This window comes from Nuphar pumila, chromosome 10 (genome assembly GCF_984573655.1).
Source record: "Nuphar pumila chromosome 10, dmNupPumi1.hap1.1, whole genome shotgun sequence".
NCBI lineage: Eukaryota > Viridiplantae > Streptophyta > Magnoliopsida > Nymphaeales > Nymphaeaceae > Nuphar > Nuphar pumila.
In genome coordinates, this window is record NC_143258.1 from 105,852,205 (window position 1) to 105,874,543 (window position 22,339).

The 22,339-nt window shown below is 42.7% G+C and overlaps 1 protein-coding gene across 6 annotated transcripts in view; it reads right to left on the reverse strand.

Annotated features, from left to right (window-relative positions):
- LOC149827776 (ion channel POLLUX-like protein, putative (DUF1012)) overlaps positions 1-22,339 on the reverse strand; it is a 135,209-nt gene that overhangs the window by 65,225 nt on the left and 47,645 nt on the right. For all 6 annotated transcript variants that reach the window (XM_090019619.1, XM_090019617.1, XM_090019618.1 and 3 more), the window contains one exon: positions 19,589-19,675. In XM_090019619.1, coding sequence (XP_089875745.1) covers positions 19,589-19,675 — 87 coding nt within the window. The remainder of the gene's footprint in view (positions 1-19,588; positions 19,676-22,339) is intronic.

Below are 22,339 nucleotides of genomic sequence, written 5' to 3' on the forward strand. Positions count from 1 at the left end.
TCTGCGAGAATCTCATCTCTCAAAATAGGATCTTCTGGCACCCAGAGACGATCCTTATACCATACACCTCCTTCCTCACTCAGACGGAATGGGGTATCGGCCCGCTGCGCTAGAGCCTTCAGCTTTTCGTACTACGCATCGATCTTCTGTCTCACAAAGATCTTGGCCAATAGCTCAGGTTGAGCTATCATACTGGAAAGACTGATCGAATTTTGAGTGACCGCAAACAGTTCCCACGATACCAGATCCTCGATCAGCTTCCACCCAACGAATAACAAGTTAATAAAAATGTTGGGAGACTTGCGGCTTAGAGCATCGGCCACGACGTTCGCCTTTCTTGGGTGGTAGGACAGGGTGAAGTTGTAATCCTTGAGGAATTTCAGCCAACGTCGCTGTCTCATATTTAACTCCTTCTGCAAGAACAAGTATTTTAGGCTCTTGTGATCTGTAAAAGCCTCAAACTGCTCTCCGTACAAATAGTGTCGTCATATCTTCAATGCAAAGACCATTGCTGCTAACTCCAAATCATGAGTTGGATAATTCTTCTCATGAATTTTAAGTTGGCGCGATGCATAGGCGATCACTCTATCGTTCTGCATTAGGACGCAACTCAAGCTTGTCCCGGAAGCGTCGGTGTAAATCATGAAACCGCCTTGACCCGAAGGTAAGGCCAAAATAGAAAGCAACTGTAAGACGTTCCTTCAACATCTGAAAACTGCTCTCGCACTTGCCGTCCCACACGAACTTAGTTTCTTTCTTTAGGAGCTTCGTCATGGGTAGAGAGATCTTAGAAAAGTCTTGGACAAATCTTCGATAATACCCAGCTAATCCAAGAAAACTCCAGATGTCACGAACATTCATCGGTTGTTGCCAATTGAGTACAGCCTCTACCTTCGCTGGATCTACGGACAGACCTTCCTTGGAGATGACATGCCCTAAAAACATGATCTCCTCGAGCCAAAACTCGCACTTGGAGTACTTAGCGAACAGACGCTCCTTTCGCAAGGTTTCAAGAATTACTCTCAAGTGCTCCCGATGTTGCTCTCAGCTGTCTGAATATACCAGGATGTCGTCGATGAACACGATCACGAAGGTATCCAAGAAGGGTTTGAACACCCTTTTCATGAGATCTATGAACGTTGCAGGGGTGTTAGTGAGTCCGAAGAGCATGACCATAAATTCGTAATGCCCGTATATGGTCCGGAAGGCCGTCTTGGAGATATCATCTCCCTTAATTCTGAGCTGATGGTACCCAGATCTAAGGTCGATCTTTGAAAAGATCTTGACCCTCTGCAACTGGTCGAACAGATCCTCGATGCGTGGCAACAGATACTTATTCTTTATTGTCGCCTGGTTGAGCATCCGATAGCAAGGTTTTAAAACCCGTGACTCGAAACTCGACTCGTTCTTTATTGACTCGTGACTCGGTGGGTCAACTCGGTGACTCGGACCGGGTTTTGTTAACTTTTGATTTTAAAAGAAAAACAATATATAATTTGTCTGAAACCATTTTTTTGAGTAAACATAGTCTCCAAATGTCTGTAAGAATATAAAAACAACTGCAAAAAGCTATAGAGGTTTGCTTGAATAATTGAATTTGATATTTATACAAGCACTTTGACTAATTCATGACTTGAATTAGAGGATTTGGTCACCATGAGTTCAGTCTGCTACTACCTAAGGTTCCTAAAATGGCCAATCATATATGCTAGCTTGTTTTAAAAGTTTTAATTCCCTCTCTAACAAATCCATAAATGTAAAATAGGGATATATGTGCATATTGAAAGTTTACAGAATGCCCAATATCAACATAAATAAGCAATTTTCTCATGTATAAAACTATGCAGGAAATATATTAATGGCACAACTATAAAAAGACTACTAATATTTGAATATGTACAATGCTTGTTCACATAACAAATGGATGATGAAACCTAAATGTGACTTCCTATAGGCACAGTTGACCCTCCATATATAGTGAGAATCATTTCTTTAAAATATTTTGCTAGAATAAGTTGATAACACAGGGTGAACAGGTAGTTCGAACAACATGGCAATTTTATTCTATGGATTTAAATGCTTTTTTATCTTTAAATGATTTTTATTTTCTTTTTTATACAAAATCTGGGGGTAACCCTTTTTAAAATATATGTACTTATATATTTCGAAATTGTAATTTGAAACTCAAAAAACAAATTTCAAACATCCCAAAACTCGCCTGAGTCAGGCCGAGTCAAGCCGAGTCAGCCCGAGTCAAGCCCGAGTCAAGCCCGAGTTTTGGCAAACCGAGTTTGCCTTGCTGGGTTGACTCGCTGGAGGGCCGAGCCGAGTCAGCCGAGTCAACGAGTTGACTCGGCGAGTTTTAAAACACTGTCCGATAGTCGATGCACAACCGCAATGATTCGTCCTTTTTCACGAATAAGACAAGAGCTCCCCAGGGCGAGACGCTGGGGTGGATGAATCCCTGATCCATCAACTCCTGCAACTGCTTCTTAAGCTCTTCGAGCTCTGCTGGAGCCATCCGATATGGAGCCTTTGAAATTCGCGCAGTACCTGGCAGCACCTCGATGTTGAACTGCACCTCACGAAACGGAGAAAGTCCTGGCAGTTCCTCAAGGAAGACGTCTAGAAAATCTTGAACCACCTCCAAGTCTCCAATCGGGACTCGCGTTGGCTTGGACTGGATGACACTGACCAAAAAGGCAGTGCATCACTTCCTTAGGTAGTTATGCGCCTTTAGCGACAAAATCAACTTGCTCGCCCGAACGGGTTTCACGATCTTGAATTCCACCTTGGGCATTCCTAGTGGAGATAAGACAATCCTGCTATCTTGGCAGAAGATCTCGGCATGATACTTGTGCAACCAATCCATGCCTAGGATGACGTCAAATTCTGTCATATCTAGCAGGATAGCACAAGCCGGTAAATGCCGATCTGCCAAGACTACGTCCAACTCTGGTACGTAGGCCGCACAAATGGTGTTTTTCTCAATCAAGTTATACACTTCAAGGGTATTATGAAAGGGTTTTACAAGTATGTGCAAAAACTCGACAAAATTTACTAAAATAAAAGAGTGTGTGGCACCACAATCAAAAAGCACAAAGGCTGCTTGGTTAGCGACAAAAAAGGTACCTTGCACTAGGTCGTCCTTGGTAAACTGTTTGATCTTGGCGGTGTAGACGCGTCCCGACGCCTTCCTCTGATCGCTCGACTGCGGTTGCGGCGACTGATGTTGTTGCTGTTGATGTGGCCGAGGGAGCAGAGGTGCTCCGTTGTTCTGCCTGAGGTCATCAACCGCCTTTTTGTGACAATCGCGAAAGTAGTGGTCCATCTTGCCACAATACAGGCATCCGCCTGTCTCGAGCGGTCACGCCTTCCCAAAGTGAGATCATCGGCATCTAGGGCATACATTGTCAACCTATTGCCTGGCTGGAAGGTTGCCTTGAGGCCGCTGACGCTTCGAAGGAGGAAACTGTTTCTTTCCTCCTTCGATCTTTATGGAGAAAAACGGTCGTTTGCCTGGGCACCCGGATGGTGTCTTCGGCTCACCACCCGCAGCGGGTGGCTTCCTGCTAAGTGTACTCTTCGAGCGCTCCCAAGCTTCACTCAGGAGGGTGGCGGCAGCAACTGCCGTAGAGAAGGTCGAAGGCATACTAGTTAGGACCCGATACATGAGCCCCTCCTTCAGCCCCCGAATAAACTTTCCTGCCCGCTCGCGATCATCCGCGAATAGGTTGGGGCAGTAAGGTTCCAAACTCTGGAATTTGGCGATGTAATCTGTCAAACTCGAATTGCCCTGGCTGAGCTCTTCTTCTTCTTCTCTCTCGCATGAGGCAGGAAGTAGTTCTCCAAAAAAGCTTTTCTGAAAGCTTGCCAAGGAATTGGTGAAATTCCTGGAAACTGCACACCACGGGCCATGTCCCACAAACTGCGGGTATTGTCCTTCAGCCTGAAGGTCCCGCATAATGTTTTCTTGTCGTCGGGGACTGGCAAGACCTCAAACACTCGTTCCACCTCCTTCACCCAGTTATCGGTCATGCCTGGGTCGGGCTTACCGTCGAAGGTCGGGGGGTCAAGCTTCAAGAATTTCTCATAAGTCACTGTGGTATGCTGGCTCGGTTCAGGAAATGGCACTTGATCCCTTTGAGAACGAATCTGGTCTCGCATAGCCGCTGCAAAGGTACTTAAGGAATCCATCACGAATCCCCGTTGTTCTGACCATTCATCAATAGAATCGTCGTTCGAGTTCCTTACCATCCTTGAAGTAAACAAGGGATACCAAAGATCAGAAATTTAGGAAACTCGAAAAAGAAACCAAAAACATATGTACTATTCATGCGTAACATGAGTAGTTTACAAAAACCCAGCAATGCTGGTACATAAGCAGAACGTGTCAAGCCACTTAGCTTAACAATGCAAAATACGCATACAAAGCAAGAGAAAATGTACACTCACAGCGTGATGCGGATGCTCAATGGTCAAGAATCCTTGCTTCCCATAACTCTGATACCAAATCTGTAATGCCCCAAAATTTCAAACTTGCGAACCTTTCAAAAAACAGGCAAGAGACTAGAAAGATCTCTTACTTTTCAGAGTTTGTTTATGAAATCAGCGAAAGATAATTCTTTTGTTGAATTAGAAAGGCAAGCTGACAACTTTGGGCACGTTAGCTAAAAGAACCAAAACTCATAATCCATGCTACTTGCAAAACACTTGGAAAAGCCACTTTCATTAAAAGAAGTTTTCAAATAATACAAAATTCGGATATTCCAAGGAAAATCTGTTACAAAACCCACAAACGTCTAGGACGCGAGCTAAGAGTAGAAAAAAAGAATCTTGAAGCCATCTTGCCATCGCGTCATCGCCCGTGGTGTACTTAATCATCACTTGTACCTATAGAATGAGTTAGTTTCGCGAAAAACTAGTAGGTGCATACGAGAGACTACATGAAACTGAATTAAGTGCATTTAATTCCACAGGTTACGCAGTTTAAAGCAGATATGCAGTTAAACAGGTAAGCAGTTCAAAGCAAGTAGGCAGTTCAAAGCAAGCAGTGCAACTGTCAAACGCAGCATGATGATTTATTTGATCATAAACTGTGAACTCCGACGCAACAAGCAAGTCTCATGACCCATCAACCAGTGTAAACAAACTTTATGTTTCGATATTACTGACCTGCGAGTACGCGCAGGCAAAACATAGAAACAACTGAGACTAGTTCGGGTGTCTGTTATTCTATGTATTTTCAATAACCCGAATAGCTAGTTGAGTCTGCTCCTAAGGGGACGGCTTTAGCCGAGAGAGGATTCCCCAAAGGCAGGTACTGGGCAACGGATGCATCCAACTTCTGCAGAAGTCCATGAGATCTACCACCTAGGATAATGTCTGATAGTCCCTTCCCCTAACTCCAATGACTGGGGAGGCCGGATCTTTGCCCATGGAGTGGTTGTTAACAACCTGTCCATTGGAGTTTTGTACCACTCTGTCATCTCCCTTGACAGACAACAAGAAGCGAATGGGTGCGTTAGGTGTTGCTTAACTAACGACTCATTCTATGATGTGGTCTTTCAACCACTCGAGCATCTAGCCTGTGAAGGCGATCAATCACCATTTTATGTGATTACAGCATTGTACATTTAGCATTATTCGAGGTCGCACGACCGTCTCATCCATTTATCGCAGTACTAGTGTTTAATGCACGACTACAAGTACTCTAGGATAAAAGGGGTATAGCTCCTCAATAGAAGCCTCAACAAAAGTGTTTCACAAAGATGTAATGTCTCTCAAACTTTACTTTTGACATCATCCTTACAGGAGATAACATGAAAGATACTGCAGTTACGAAGGCTGATCTTCAAAAACATTTTGTTACAAAAGACCTTAGTTCACTTAGATACTTTCTAGGGCATTAAAGTGGCGAAGAGCAGTGAGGGTGTAGTTCTATCTCAACGGAAGTATGTTCTTGATTTATTAAAAGAGACAGGAATGTTGGGAGCTAAACCAACAAATATTCCCATGGATCACAAAGTTCATTTATTGGATGAGGGGTCAAAACCTATTGATAGCAGAAGCTATCGCTCACTGGTAGGGAAGTTATTATATGTGACAGTGACTAGACCTGATATTACTCTGGCTGTAAGCAAGGTTAGCCAATTTATGGACAAACCGACTGAGGTACACTGGAATGCTATAATGATGATACTCACGTACTTAAAATCTTCTCCTGGAAAAGGGTTATTATTCAAGAAAAGGAGTACCCTGGAAGTAGTTGCTTACTCTGATGCTGATTATGCTGGTTCTGTAGAGGATAGGAAATCTACCACAGGATTCTATGTATTTGTGGGAGGTAACCTAATTTCTTGGAGAAGCAAGAAGCAAACTGTGGTTGCTAGGTCGAGTGTCGAATCAGAATATAGGGCTATGGTCCAAACAGCAGGTGAATTAATGTGGGTTTGAACTGTGTTGACCGATCTTCAAGTGAAGGTTTCATCACCTACGGTGATGATGTGTGATAACAAGGCAACTACATATATAGCCAATAATCCGGTATTTCATGAGAGGACAAAACATATTGAAGTTGACTGTCACTATATAAGAGATATGGTTCAAGCTAGACATATTTCTAGTAAGCATGTAATATCTGAGGATCAAGTTGCAGATATTTTTACAAAGCCTCTTGCCAGGCCCAGTTTCTCAAAATGTTATGGCAAGTTAAGCATGATTGATATCTATGCTCCAGCTTGAGGGGGAGTGTTAAGATAAGTCAACCACTCTAAAGTAAAGTTTATTTATTCTTAAAGTTGTTTTTGGTATTTTATAAATAATAAGGGACTCTAATGTAAATTTGCTCTCTTGGCTAATCTTTATTTAAACTAAAGGAGATTAGATCTAATCAAGTTTTCTAAGTTCTTTCTTTCTCTCTCTCTCGTTTCTGAGTATTCTCTGAGTTTTTTCTTCTACAAGATCCATCAGATCCGGTCTGATCCAAGACCGGATCTGAACTGACAAACTGCTTAGTTTTTTGAAAAAATGTGTTTTTCGAGCCAACCGTAGCCCAAATCAAGGAAAATAAAATATTGTTGCGCTCAGAATTCTGAGACGCATCAAACGACATATTATACGAATATCAAATTCTGAATTTCGCTTGAATTTAAAGGTCAAAATAAAACTTTTTCTCACGTTTTAAGTGGCTCGTTTAGACCTAGTTGATGAGACCTGGGCCCAGCCCAGACTCAAAAGCATCGGTCTAATATCGAGGTTCAAATGATTTTTCTTCTATACTTATCCAAATTTTCAAAAACTCACAAAATGACTAAGTATGAAAATGTGTGATATTATATACTCATGGGAAGAGAGTGTTTTTATAGGTGGGTAAGTGAAGATAATATGGTGACAAATGGTGAGTATTAAGTAACATTTGTTAAAAATTACAATACGTGTGTGGGTTTAGAATTATGGGTTTGGGTTGGATCTGAGTTGGATCCAACTGAGATCCAATCATAATTAAATATGGTTGGGTCCCTAGTTTGGCTAACTAGGTTCCCAATCCAGTTACATAATTAAATTTCAACTAAGTCCCTTAAAAAGAAAAATAACTAAAATGCCTTATTTAGAAATGATCATTATGCCCCTTGTGTAATTGACTAAGCCAGTCAACAAGGTTTGGATGACTATGACCCTCAGGTCATAATTGTCATCGTAACTTTTCTGAAATGAGCATTTGCCCCTGAAACTTGTCAGGCACGCTCCGAACTCATTTCAACTCCATTTTTTACGAAATAAAATTGTTCTCTTCAAAATTTCGATACAAATGCAACTGTATACCCAAAAGTCAAGAGATATGCCTTAAAATTTTCAGAATGTTCTATTTAAATATTTACTAAAATTTTCGGATATTACTGTAAAAGTCGAAAAAAAATTTGACCCGGGTCGGATCCAGATTTGGACCCGACCCGGATCCAAAAGGTGAGGCGGTCAGGCACAGCCTCACCGCCTCCCTCAGGCCTTCTTTAGACAACAAGGCAGGGGGTTTCAAATACGAAACCCCCCCTCGCTGTCTCTCTCCTGCACTCTCACCCTCTCGGCTCCCCCTCTCATCTCTCAGTCTCTCTCGTCCCCTCCGACTCCCATCTCGCTCCTTTGTGTTGTCGAGCACAGCCACCAACGACCGCATCGCCAGCAGCCTGCTCGAGCCTCCCCTCTGCGACTCATCGACGATGCCTCTCTACTCAACCTCCGTTGTCGCCGCCACCTGCAACCCTCTGAAAGAATCTGAATAGGGCTTCAAGATAGTGCGCCTTCAAGCTTTGGAGAATAGCCTTCAATCTGAAAATACAAAATAAAGAGAAGAGAGGAGAGGGGGAGAAGAGGAGGATGCCAAATGGAAAGTAGGGCACGTTAAAAGTATCGTGACCCTCTCTTAATAAGATATATATAGGATCTAACACTACTGAACAAAATACATGAAAAATATACAGGATTACAAGTATGCCACCGCCCAAGCATGGGGAAAGCATACGCTCGGATATGGATCCAATATCGGATCCATATCCGATACAAATACAATTCTAACATCCCCCCTCAAGTTGTGCATGAGTTTTCATCATGCCCAACTTGTTCTTCAAATGCCAAAACTGTGATCCAGTGAGTCCTTTGGTGAAAAGATCAGCAACTTGTTCAGAAGTATGTATATATGCAGGGGAGATTTCCTCATCTTCTATTTTCTGACGAATGAAATGTTGATCAATCTCAATGTGCTTGGTACGACTGTGAAGTATGGGATTGAATGAAATTTTAATGGCACTTTGATTGTCAACCAGCATGGAAGATTGAGCAATAGGAAGAGATAATTCCCCAAGGAGGTGACGAAGCCAAGTAGCATCGGCAGTGCCAGCAGCCATGGCCCTATATTCAGCTTCTGTGCTGGATTTTGCAATGGCGCGTTGTCTGCGACTACTCCAACAGACAAGATTAGAATTGAGAAAGACACAATAGCCAGAAACAGATCGGCGTTCATCAAGATCGCTTCCCCAATCAGCATCAGTGTAAGTAGAGATAATATGACCATCCACAGTAGGAGACATGCGTTTATAAGTAAGTCCATCGCCAATAGTCCCCTTGAGATAACGTAAGATACGCTTGACAGCTTCCATATGAGTGTCTGTGGGAGCATGCATAAACTGGGAAACTTGATTGACAGCATATACAATGTCGGGCCGAGTGAATGTCAAATATTGAAGTTTCCCAACAATACTGCGGTAAAGGGTTGGAACAGGATATGCAGGACTGCCATCTGAAACGTTCAACTTTGCATGCAAAACGTTGGGCGTGTTAATGGGCTTACAATCAGACATACCAGAGGATGTGAGAATATCAAGGGCATACTTGTGTTGAGAAAGAGTGAGGGAATCCTCAGTCCTGTCTAATTCAACACCCAAAAAATATCTGAGGTCCCCGAGATCTTTCATTTTGAAGTGTTGTTCTAACACTTCTTTGATTTGGACGATATGAGAGGAAGTATTTCCCGTGAGAACAATGTCATCCACATATATCAATAACCAAGTAGTGATCCCTCCTTTGTGATAGATAAAAAGAGAATGATCAAGAGCACTCTTCTGAAAACCAACTTCTTGAATGTGAAGGGAGAACCTTTCAAACCATGAACGAGAAGCCTGTTTTAACCCATATAATGACTTGTGCAACTTGCATACCCATAGATTAGAATCATTAGTAGCATATCCTGATGGTTGTTCCATGTAGACGTCCTCTTTGAGGAAACCATGAAGAAAAGCATTTTTGACATCAAGTTGATGTAATGACCATCCAAAAGTAACAGCAAGAGAGAGAATAACTCGAATGGTACTCATCTTAACAACAGGGCTGAAAGTCTCATCATAATCTTCCCCATGTTGTTGAGTGAAACCTCTAGCCACAAGACGAGCTTTATACCTATCAATACTGCCATCTGGTTTATATTTGATTTTATAAACCCATTTAGACCCAACAACATTCTTATCCCTTGGCCGTGGAACGACTTCCCATGTTTGACATTCATTCAAGGCTTCCATTTCTTCATTCATGGCTTCAATCCAACGGGAATTTTGAGAGGCCTGAGAATAACACTTTGGTTCAGTCTGTTTATGCAAACTGGTCATAAAAAGCTGAAAATCCAAAGTGAAAGTGTTATAGCTTATCCATCTATCCACGGGATGTCTCGCTCGAGTGGACCTTCGTGGATGAGAAGGAACAATGACAGAATCAGTAGTAGAGGCAGGAGTGCGACGAGAATAAACCAAGCCAGAAAATCTGTCTAAAGGAGGATCAGCCATCTGAGTATCAGACATGTCTGCTTCAATGTGAGTACTATCCATCTGGGCATCAGACATTTCTGCTTCAATGTGAGTACTGTCAGAAGGGGCTGGAAAAGTGGTCGGTTGAATCCCATCGCCTAAGATATTAGCACATAACCATGGATCATATAGTCTGGACGTTGAATCATGAATAGCCTTGGAAGAAGTGTGAAACTGCAATCTGAGTTCATCAAAAACAACATGTCTTGAAATATGTATACGGCCTGTTAGGGGATTATAGCACCTATAGCCTCGATAATGGTTTGCATAGCCCACAAACTGACACATTATAGCCCGAGCCTGAAGTTTGTTTCGGAGGCTGGAATCAACATGAACATAGCAAATGCATCCAAAAACCCGAAGCTCATCATACTTAGGATGCTCATGATTCAAAAGAAAGAAAGGAGATTTCCCTGCGAGAAGAGCTAAAGGCAATCGATTTATAACATAAACGGCCGTGTGAAATGCCTCAGTCCATAGAGTCATAGGGAGATCAGTGTCATGGAGCATGCTTAAGGCAGTCTCTACAATGTGTCGGTGCTTGCGTTCTGCAATGCCATTTTGCTGTGGTGTGTGTGGACAAGATATCTGTCTAGTGATGCCATGATTTAGCAAGTATTCAGTAAATTCAGATGATAAATATTCACCACCACCATCACATTGAAAATGCACTATGTTGGATGAAAATTTATTTTGGATGAGGGCATGAAATTGGCTAAACAAACGGAACACTTCAGATTTGTGTTTTATGAAGTGTATCCATGTATAGCGAGAAAAAGAATCAACAAAAATGACATAGTATCTACTGCCGGAAGGAGATGAGACAGGAGTTGGTCCCCAAACATCAGAGTAAATCGTTTCAAACAATTTAGAAGTTCTTTTATTGATGGAATTAAAAGGAAGGGCATGACTCTTACAAAGTTGACAGCTTGAGCACATGCCTGACTCACTAACAGGTCTCAGACTGGATTTGTGCAACAATCCATTATTAACAAGGCTATAAATAAAAGAATGACTACAATGGCCTAATCGATTATGCCAAATGGACGGCATATCAATTTGAGTCAAATTGACTTCATTCGGACTGATAGGAAAAGAAACAGATGAACTGGACTTGGACACTGGAGGAGCTTCTTTGAGGACGTGCATGTTGCCTTCACGAATTCCTTCAGCGAATATCGTCTTGGTGAGAGGATCCTTGACAAAAACAGAGGAAGGAGTGAATTCAACTGATGTGGAAGAGTCATCAATGAGTTTAGATACTGAAATAATGTTTTTCTTGACATTAGGGACGACTAAAACATTGTGTAAAGGAAGAGAAGTATGCGGCAAAGAAACATATGCATTACCAATGTGAGTAATTTTGTGGTGAGTGCCATCACCTGTAACTACAGAACCTTTTGCTAAATATGGAGATGCACTAGAGAGTTTACCTGCATCATCAGTCACATGGGCGGCAGCACCAGAATCCACATACCAGACACCATCATCATTTTGCTTGAGATTCAGATTAGAAATAGCTGTCATTAAGAGTTGTTGTGCATCGGGCGTGAATGAGGAGAAAGACGCTCTAGAAATGATAGAGGGGGTTGGCCTGTGATCACGTCGACCTCCCTTAGCTTTGTTCTGAGGATTGTGCCAACATTCAGATTTAACATGTCCTCTCTTGTTGCAATAGAAACATGTAGGGATACGCTTTGGCATGTTAACAAGAGTGCTGCCCTGAGGAGTAGGAAGAATACCCTTTCCTTGTCCGGATGTATGAGCCCAAGTATGTGCACGCTGTCCTGACACACCATGTGTAGAAGTAACTAAAATACTGGGCGAAGTAGAAATGGAAGCATCATGCCTGTGAACTCTACTAGCCTCATGCTGGATCAATTTTGCCTTTAAGTCTTCAAAAGAGCGTAAGACAGGGAGAACCTCCAGAGCAGTGCAAAATATATCAAACTCTGACCCTAGACCACTAAGAGCCTGCTGAACTTTATCCTTGTCTGAAATAGGATGGCCAATAACAGCAAGTTGATCGCTTACATTTTTAATCTCATAGAGATACTCAAGTACAGATCTGGAGCCTCTATTTATGCTTTGAAATTGACGCTTCAATTGAAGATATCTAGCTTCTGAAACTTGAGAGTATGTATTTGCAAGCGTATTCCATAGTTGAAAAGTTGAGATATTATCATCTATACCCGCAAGCACTTCTTCAGAGAGGGTAGAAGTAATATAAGCAACTAAAGCCTGATCATGTGCCATCCATACGGCATTATGCTGGATTAGGGATATTATCTGTAGCAGTCACCGAACTAGTAGCATCCTTTGTTTCACCCAAAATCAATTCAGGCGGGGCTGGAGTAGAGCCATCAATATGACCATATAGACAATGGCTCTTAATGAAAGGGACTATCTGACGTTTCCACGTCAAATAGTTGGAATGGGTTAACTTTTGGGAGATGAGTTGGGAGAGAAAACTCGAAGAGAGGGTGGACATGATTATGCTGATATAATATTTGCGTTTCCAAAGGTACTCGGCTGAAGGATCAGGCACTCGGCTGAAGGATGAGGATCAGGCACTCGGCTGAAGGATGAGGATCAGGCACTCGGCTGAAGAATCAGGCACTCGGCTGAAGGATGAGGATCAGGCACTCGGCTGAAGAATGAAGATCAAACTCAGCAGATCGTGGCCTGGTTGACAGGCGTGATGAAGAAGGCAGACGTAACTCAGCAGTTCGTCGATCGTGGCTGGAGAAGACTCGCTCGAGGCTGGAGAAACAGGCGTCGATCGTGGGTTGCTCTGATACCATGAAAGAATCTGAATAGGGCTTCAAGATAGTGCGCCTTCAAGCTTTGGAGAATAGCCTTCAATCTGAAAATACAAAATAAAGAGAAGAGAGGAGAGGGGGAGAAGAGGAGGATGCCAAATGGAAAGTAGGGCACGTTAAAAGTATCGTGACCCTCTCTTAATAAGATATATATAGGATCTAACACTACTGAACAAAATACATGAAAAATATACAGGATTACAAGTATGCCACCGCCCAAGCATGGGGAAAGCATACGCTCGGATATGGATCCAATATCGGATCCATATCCGATACAAATACAATTCTAACACCCTCCTCGTCAGCCTCTGCGTTGCCGAGCAACCCCATCGAAGACCCCCTCCTTCCGGCAGCCTCAGGTATGCCTCTTCTCCCCTATTTTCTCCCTTTTTCCCCTCTTGTTTCCTCGCCTCTTATCGGCAGCGGGTTACCCCCTGCTTTTCTCTTGGGATCGACCGACATGGGGGCTGACCCCCTGTCGTCGGCAGGGGGACTTCCCCCTTGCCTCTCTCTTTTTGGGGTCGACTGACAGGGGGGGTTGAGCCCCTGTCATCGCCCCTCGTCGGCAAGGAGATTTCCCCCTTGCCTCTCTCTTTTTGGGGTCGACCGACAGGGGGGCTAAGCCCCTGTCGTCGCCCCTCATCGGCAGGGGGACTCCCCCCTGTCTCTCTCTTTGGGTCGACTGACAGGGGGGCATAACCCCCTGTCGTCGCCACTCGTCGACAGGGGGACTCCCCCCTTGCCTCTCGCTCTGGGTCTCCCCAGAGGGTGGTGTCGAGCACCCCTCGTTGTCTCGTTTCGCTGTTAAGCAAGCCGACAGGGGCCTTTGGCCCCTGCCTCCTTTTCCAAAAGCAGCAGGGGGCTCCTGCGTCTCTCTCTCTCTCTCTCTCTCTCTCTCTCTCTCTCTCTCTCTCTGCTAATTTTCCTAGCAGGGGCCATCGGCCCCTGCCCTTTTTATTGTTCAAGCAGGGGCTGAAGGCCCCTGCCCCTTTTTCGGTTCCCCTATTTAGGTGCGCAGGGGAGGGTCTGACCCTCCCTGCCTCTGTCTATCGTAGGGAGGGGCTCGAGCCCTCCCTGCCTTCGATCTTCACAAGGGAGGGCTCGACCCTCCCTGCTCCCTCTTCTCATGCGTCAGGCAGAGGCTTCACTCCTGCTTGTTTACGTGCTCGACCGGCAGGGGCCAATCCCCTGCCTCTTTGTGTATTCGGCAGGCAGGGGCGAAGCCTCCTGCCTCCTCCTTTGTGCTAACGAGTGGGGGCTTGGTCCCCTATCTCTTTGCTCTTCTGGCAAGCAGGGCGACACCTCGGCCTCCCTCGTTGCCTTCATAAGGCAAGGGCGCAACCCTGCCTACCCTTGCTTTCTGAGGGCAGGGGAGTAATTCCCCCTGCCTCCCCGTTGTTTGCTGACAACATGTCAGCAGGGGCTCGTGGCCTTGCCCCTGCTCCTTGCGTTTATAGCAGGTGCGCATGTGCACGATGCCCTTGCCTCTGCTTCCTTCACGTCAGGACGACAGTTGTGTCCCTGACCTTCTATTTTTTGTATTAGAGTGCTAAGATTGTCACTTCTGCAGCTCGTACGATGGATCCCGCTCGTGCTCCGTGACCCGAGCCGTTTATCGCTTACACTCCCAGACGCCAGCAAGCTTGCAACTCTCAAAGGTAGGGAAAGGTTGCACGAAAGACTTGGACAATTGAATTAAGTTCAATTAACTAAAAAGGGACCATTAAATAAATATATATATATATATATAGAAATATATATATATATATATATTTATACGAGTACGCATTTAACTCAAGGACGCGGTTTCGGGATCCTTGTCCTTTACTTTGTCGTTGCGCATCGCGCAAAGGTTTTGTGTTGCACTCTTGCTTACAGTCTTTACTTGTCGTCGCGCATCGCGCAAAGGTTCTGTGTTGCACTCCTGCTTACAGTCTTTACTTTGTCGTCGCGCTTCGCGCCAGGCTCTTGCTTTTGCATATATGTTGTTACTGCCTTGCTATTGCAGATGACGCTCAGGTTCTCGCTCATTGCATACACGTTTGAGGCATCCTCGTGGAGGATGCAAGAGACATCTATCACTCCCTCTTGCGACAAGAGTTTAGTCGGGAGCTGGCGATACACCTTCGTCTAAGGAGGGATACCTCGAAAAGATCCTGGCTCTTCGTGTGCGCAGTCCTGCAGAGTCGACTTGAGATTTTAGGGAGCTACGCAAAAGCATCAAAGGCTGCTCCAAATCGAAGCATTTGGAAGGATGTGATTGGCTGCTTCTGCTCGCCTTTTTGGCATATCTCGGGTGATCTCGAATTGGGGGTTCGAGCGAACGTCTTAGCGGGTGTTTTGTTGAGAAACCCATATCCCGTCTATCGAGGCTGGTATCGAGTCATGCGAGACATGTAGATAACCCGATAGCGGGTGAGATTCGAGATAATCACATGCATAATGTTGGCACAAGGTACTGTTGTTTCAAAAAAGAAAGTAAAGTTGATAAACTTTACATCTTTGTGAAACACTCCTGTTGAGGCTTCTATTGAGGAGCTATACCCCCTTCATCCTAGAGTACTTGTAGTCGTGCGCGACACGTCTAGTACTGCGATGATCAGATGAGACGGTCGTGCGACCTCGAACAGTGCTAAATGCACAATGTTGTAATCACATAAATGGCCTCACATTCGCCTTCACAGGCAAGATGCTCGAGTGGTTTAAAGACCACAACATAGGATAGGTCGTTAGTTAAGCAACCCCTAACGCACCCATTCGCTTCTGGTTGTTCTGTCAAGGGAGAGGATAGAGCGGTACAAAACTCCAATGCACAGGTTGTTAACAACCACCCCACGGGCAATGATCTGGCCTCCCCAATCATTGGACTTAAGGGGAAAGGGGCTATAATAGTTAGCATGACACTTCTGCAGAAGTTGGATGCATCAGTGGCACTGCTTTTCAGCCTCTGGGGAATCTTCTCTCGGCTAAAGCCGTCCCCTTTAGAGCGGACTCAACTAGCTATTCGGGTTATGAAAAATACATAGAATAACAGACGCCCGAACTAGTCTCAGTTGTTTTTACGTTTTGCTTGCGCGTGCCCGCATGCCAGTAATATCGAAACATAAAGTTTGTTCACACTGGTCGGTTGTTTGCTTGCTCGGTAGTTCAGTATGCTACTCGTAGAGTTGTACCTGCCTGTCGAGGTGGTACTCTAGTTGGTTAAACTGCTTACGCAGTTCTTTGCGGAGTAATAAGGAGCTTCTCATACTAGTTAAATGCTTATAATAATAGCATTATGCCAGTTGCTACATATTAGCACGTGACTTGCTTTACCCCTTGGTCGAACTGTTTTGGTGCTTATTGTAGTGTAGCACTTGTTGGCTTGCATCTCTTATGATTGATGTGATTGCATACAACTCGTAATCTACGAACTGGTGGCAACTAGGATTAATGTGGCCGCTTGTCTTATAAGTTGCTTACATATTGTAATATAATTGTTGTCGTATGATTGCTTATCGTGTATAGCTTATGAATGGCTTGCGATGCAATGGTTTATGTCTTATAATTAATTTAATTATTTGCTAATGGACTGAGTCATATTATGGTAATTGTATGTTTTACGAGCATTGTTACGAGTGCTTGTCTTATTCAGTTGTTTTGTTTGGCTGTCAGATAGAGTTAGATACTCTTCGCTTATAGAATCAACTGGATTGCCATATCTGCGTGTTCTCATGTGTTGTTTACTCATGCTTTGAGGTCCTATTTGAGGATTGCAATATTCCTTGTGGCAATAATACGATGCGTAGGATTATATGCTTCTGCGTGGAGTGATATGATGCATATTGCTGATATACATGCTTGTGCCCATATTGTGGCTACTGACCCCATGGCGGTCAATGGTTCAAAGCAGTCGATTAATAATGCATGTATCACTGAGTGGGGTGTCTGTTGAGGACCTGATCTCCAAAGGATTATCTGCGAGGGCGTGTATGATCAAGACCAGGTACCCAGCTAGAGTGGTAGATTCTCTGTGAGGATGTACACTGTCCACGAACGAGTAGCCGTAAAGACGGTGAACTCCTGTGAGGAAGTGTATGGTCCAAGACCAGGTATACCATCTAGGGCGGAATTCCTTGTAAGGTTATACATTTCCTAGACCAGGTGATCCGGCATTGATCTTGTTGATTGTAATAGTGGTTATCGACCCTGAGAGTGATCATTTGTGTTGATGTGTGTATCGCAATGATTTTCATTGGATATGGCATTTGTTGAGGACCGGCTTCCCAAAGGTTTCGTTGTGAGGTTGTACTTTTCCCAGATCGAGTAATCCGGCTAGAGCGGTAGAATCTCTGTGAGGATGTACACTGTCCACGAATGGGTAGCCGCAAAGACGATAAACTCCTGTGAGGAAGTGCATGGTCCAAGACTAGGTATACCCTCTAGGGCGGTAATTCCTTGTCAGGTCGTATATCTCCCGGACCGACCGATCCGACGTGGATCTTATGTTTTTGCTTACCATAAAAAGTTATGGTGAGCTGTGATGATCTTCTGAGATTGTTTGTGATAGCCAACTATGAATACATAGTTTCGGCTTTTTGTTTTAGCATGATTACATGCATGACTCATATGTTAGGATCAGATCGTTAGCAATTTGAGATAGTGATCATGTTTTGGTCCTTCTACGGAAGGGTGGGCTTTTCTGAGAAAGTATGACGCCTTAGTGAGTCATAACTAGTGACAGGTGGCCGCGTAAGGCCTTGAAAGATGAAAATAGTTTAAGGTTGTTCAGAACAAAGCGTTTGTTAGAAGTCGTGAGAGTGACAAACGATGTCCTGATACTGATTCAATGCAGAGACCTCGTTCTAAGAACGAGGACAAGTTTGTTGCGTGGTAGTTCACAGCTTACGATCAAATGGATCGTATGCTGCGTTTGTCAGTTGCACTGCTTCCTTACTTTGAACTACTTACTCGCTTGCACTACTTACTTACTCGCTTGCATTACTTACGCATTTGCACTGCTTACTTACCGTTTGCACTGCTTACTTGTTGTGCACTGCTTACCTGTTTAACTGCATATCTGCTTTAAACTGCTCAACATACTGAATTAAATGTACTTAATTCAGTTTCTTGTAGTCTTTCTTGTGCACCTACTAGTTTTTCGCGAAACTAACCCATTTTATGGGTACAAGTGATGATTAGGTACACTACGGGCGATGGCACAATTGCAAGATAGCTTCAAGACTTCTTCTTCCTGCTCTTAACTCTCGTTCTGGACGCTTTGGGTTTGTATCGGATTTTCCTTAGGATACCCGAATTTTATGAGTTTTTGTTCTTTTAGCTAACTTGCCCAAAGTTGTCAGCTTGCCTTCTGATTTAACAAAAGAAAAATCTTTCGCTGATTTCATAAACAAAATCTGAAAGAAAGAGATATTTCTAGTAACTTGCCTGTTTTTCTGAAAGGATTCGCAAGTTTGAATTTTGGGGTGTTACAACTTGGTATCAGAGCTAAGGAAAGAAAGGATTCTTGACCATTGAGCATCTGCATCGCGCCATGAGTATACATTTCTTCTTGCTTTATAGATATTTTTAGCGTTGTTAAGCTAAGTGGCTTAACGTGTTTCGTTTATGTACCAGCATTGTTGGGTTTTTGTAAACTACTCATGTTACGCATGAATAGTACGGATGTTTTTGGCTTCTTTTTCGAGCTTCCTGAGATTTTTGATCCTTGGTATCCCTTGTTTACTTTAAGGATGGTAAGGAACTCGAACGAAGATTCGGCAAACGAATGGTCAAATATTAAGGAAAATTACCCTTGCTTGTATTTTGACTAATGAATGCCAAGGTAATTTCGCGGACGAAATTCTTTTAAGGAGGGTAGGATGTAAAAGTCGGAAAAAATTTTGTTTGACCCGGGTCGGATCCAGATTTGGACCCGACCCGGATCCAAAAGGTGAGGCGGTCGAGCACAGCCTCACTGCCACCCTCGAGCCTTCTTTAGACAACAAGGCAGGGGGGTTTCAAATACGAAACCCCCCTCGTTGTCTCGCTCCTGCACTCTCGCCCTCTCGGTTCCCCCTCGTCTCTCGGTCTCTCTCGTCCCCTCCGACTCCCATCTCGCTCCTCTGCGTTGTCGAGCACAGCCACCGACGACCGCATCGCCGGCAGCCTGCTCGAGCCTCCCCTCTGCGACTCGTCGGCGATGTCTCTCTACTCGACCTCCGCTGTCACCGGTACTTACACTATGAGCCTCCAAGCAGGATGGTACTTGCCTTCTAACGTCAATATGATGATCAATTTTCTAGAAAATAAGAACATCATGAACTTGCAAAATAGTTATCACCTTTTTTGGAAGCATGAGCAGGAAAATAAGAGAGAGAGCATATCTGACATCCTTAAGAATACAATGAAAAACTTGCTTACAAGATGAAAACTTACCGATTACCTTTGGCTGGCAATATTATCACAGAACGTGCTTTACTTGCTGCTGCTCTTTCAAATGATCTTGTCAAGCTAAGACTGCAACTGCATTTATACATACAGTGATCATAAGCAAATTTAAATTGAAAAGCCTTTTCCAAGAAACTAAACTATGCATTCCCTAAAAAATTGCCATGAAACAAGGTGATATTTAATAAGGTTCACATTCTTAATAAGGTTCATGTCAGACTATTTCACATGGCTAAAGCAGAATTTACGGACCATGCCACAGTAATGAAGTGTACAACAACTGAATTCCTGAAAAGGTGCACACAGGTGTTGGATGTGTTGGTGTGTACGTGTCTGCATGCTAAAATTACTTATATTGCAGCTGAGCTATTTTGGAAGTTGCATCTAAACACAAAATTATAAACTATGCTAATAATATAGAGTATCCTGATGACTATTAAACTGTAAATGACGTTAGAAATCATTATGTTGAGGTTACAACCTAAAAATACTTGGAAAAAGTTGGACAAAGACAAATTTACTGAATCATAAAATTAGAAAAACTTGCTCAACATTGACCATAGCCCAAAAACAAGATCAACTTGGACAGGCACTTGTAACATATTGAATTCCAACAATCAAAACTTGGATAACAATGGCCAAAACAAACAATGACAAGTAAAAAGTTGGAATTGGTCAAGTCAGCATTGGCCATCTAAATTTTAAATGCATTTGGCTGGATGCTTGTCGAACACAGCCAAGTCATTGCTGATCTGTACTAAAGTACACCTGTAGCCATATCCTTACCTGTGCATATGTTGCACTATGTCAAAACAGAATCTCTGGCCTTATGGAATTAGCCATGTTACATAAATATTAGAGGACTTTGATTCAAATGGTAACTAATGTAAGGATTGATGCATGAGAAAGAGAGGTTACCAGGACAGAAACACACGACATGCTTTAAAAGATACCCATAATTTACCAATAATTAGTCCATCAGTGTAATTTTAGGACCACGACAAAATTAGCAACTCAAGATCACTATAAAAAATATTCATGAAGGCTGATATAAAGTAAATTCCAATAATTTTTCTCATATATATTTTGTATATGAGGCCCTAAATGAGGCTCATGTCCTAATGGAACCAAGTTAAGAATCAGGTTTGCATTCTCAGACACCATATGTTATGCACCATGTTTCACTGCCAAGTACTCTCGAGGCTTTAGAACTAATTACTCAAGCAACTTTAAGTGTCTGAGAATCCTTGAAAATTTTAGCTTTCTTCATTCTCTTTCATTGTCTTAGAATTCTGCCATTTTTAATGCACCTGTATTTCAAAAAAATCCTTTTTTTGACATGCATGTATCAAGATTTATGATTGTCAACACAGAATTGCATTTTTTATTTGGTATTTACTCAATCATTACCTTTGCAGGAGTGCAATATTAGAAATCATCTCATTTCACACATTGAAAGAATCATTTGATGTGTGGTGGAAACACAACCTGACATGATTTGTTACTGTTAAACATATGAAATTTGCATTTTAATATTAAGGATTTTATGACCACATAGCCAGTTTATAACTTTGGACAGCATGTGGCAGCCACAGAGGAATGTACTCGAAAATCTACACACATAAGTGTGCATGCACACACGATTTATTACTGTTAAACAAACAAAGATGCAATATTTATCTTATTTTAAAAGATTTTATGGCCACATAGCCATTCCATAACATTGGACTGCTTGCGGCAACTGAGAAAAAATGTATTGAACACACCTTAGTTGTCAAAAACGCTAGTCGGAGACTAGGTGATAGACCCTTAAAAGGACTAGTCAAGGCCCTAAGCGGGACTAGTTGGCCTAGGCAAGAGCAAAAAAATAAAGCATCAAGAAAAACAAAAATTTTACAATAAATAGTTAAATTTAGTAACAAACATATGATTGTAACTATGGATGAAGTGTGTAATTCAGTGTAACATGTCACAAAATTCATGAAATTTAATATTATTGAACATACACCAAAACTTAGGGCACACCATCCAATTATTATATATGCATACATACATACATAGATAGAGAGAGAGAGAGAATGAAGATTATTCTGCCCCTGTTTTGTGAGGTCACTATTAGGACCCTACAAAAATCATAGTTTTTAGATGTTTTATACTTGATCTTAACTGTTAGATGTGTTTATGATTGTTGTTGAATAGAGAACATATAATTGATTAAGCATCTATATGCTCAGATGTGTATTTTAAAGAGGTAAAAAAATCATCAGTTGATATCAAACTAACATTTCATGATAAAATATTGACATTTTTTACATCAAATCAATTTGAAACAAAGCTTGTTTCTCAATAAATAAGTATTGATAAACACATCTAATGGTTCAAATCGAGCATAAAACACCTAAAAATTTGATATTTGGAGGGTCGTAACTATCACATAAAGGAAAAGAGGATAGGATAAACCCCTCTCTCTCTCTCTCTCTCTCTCTCTCTCTCTCTCTCTCTCTCTCTCTCTCTCTCTCTCTATATATATATATATATATATATATATATATGGGTTAATCTAACATTAAACTTGTTGTGTTTAACATTAAATGGATTCAACCCAGAGTTACCGGAAGCGCCTAGGTAAGTGGGGAAGCGCGCTTCGGAAGCGTGGAACGTCGTGCTTCCGAAACGCGCGGGGAAGCGCGCTTCCCCCGCGCTTCCCCCATTTTTTCAATTTTTTTGTATTTTTTTATT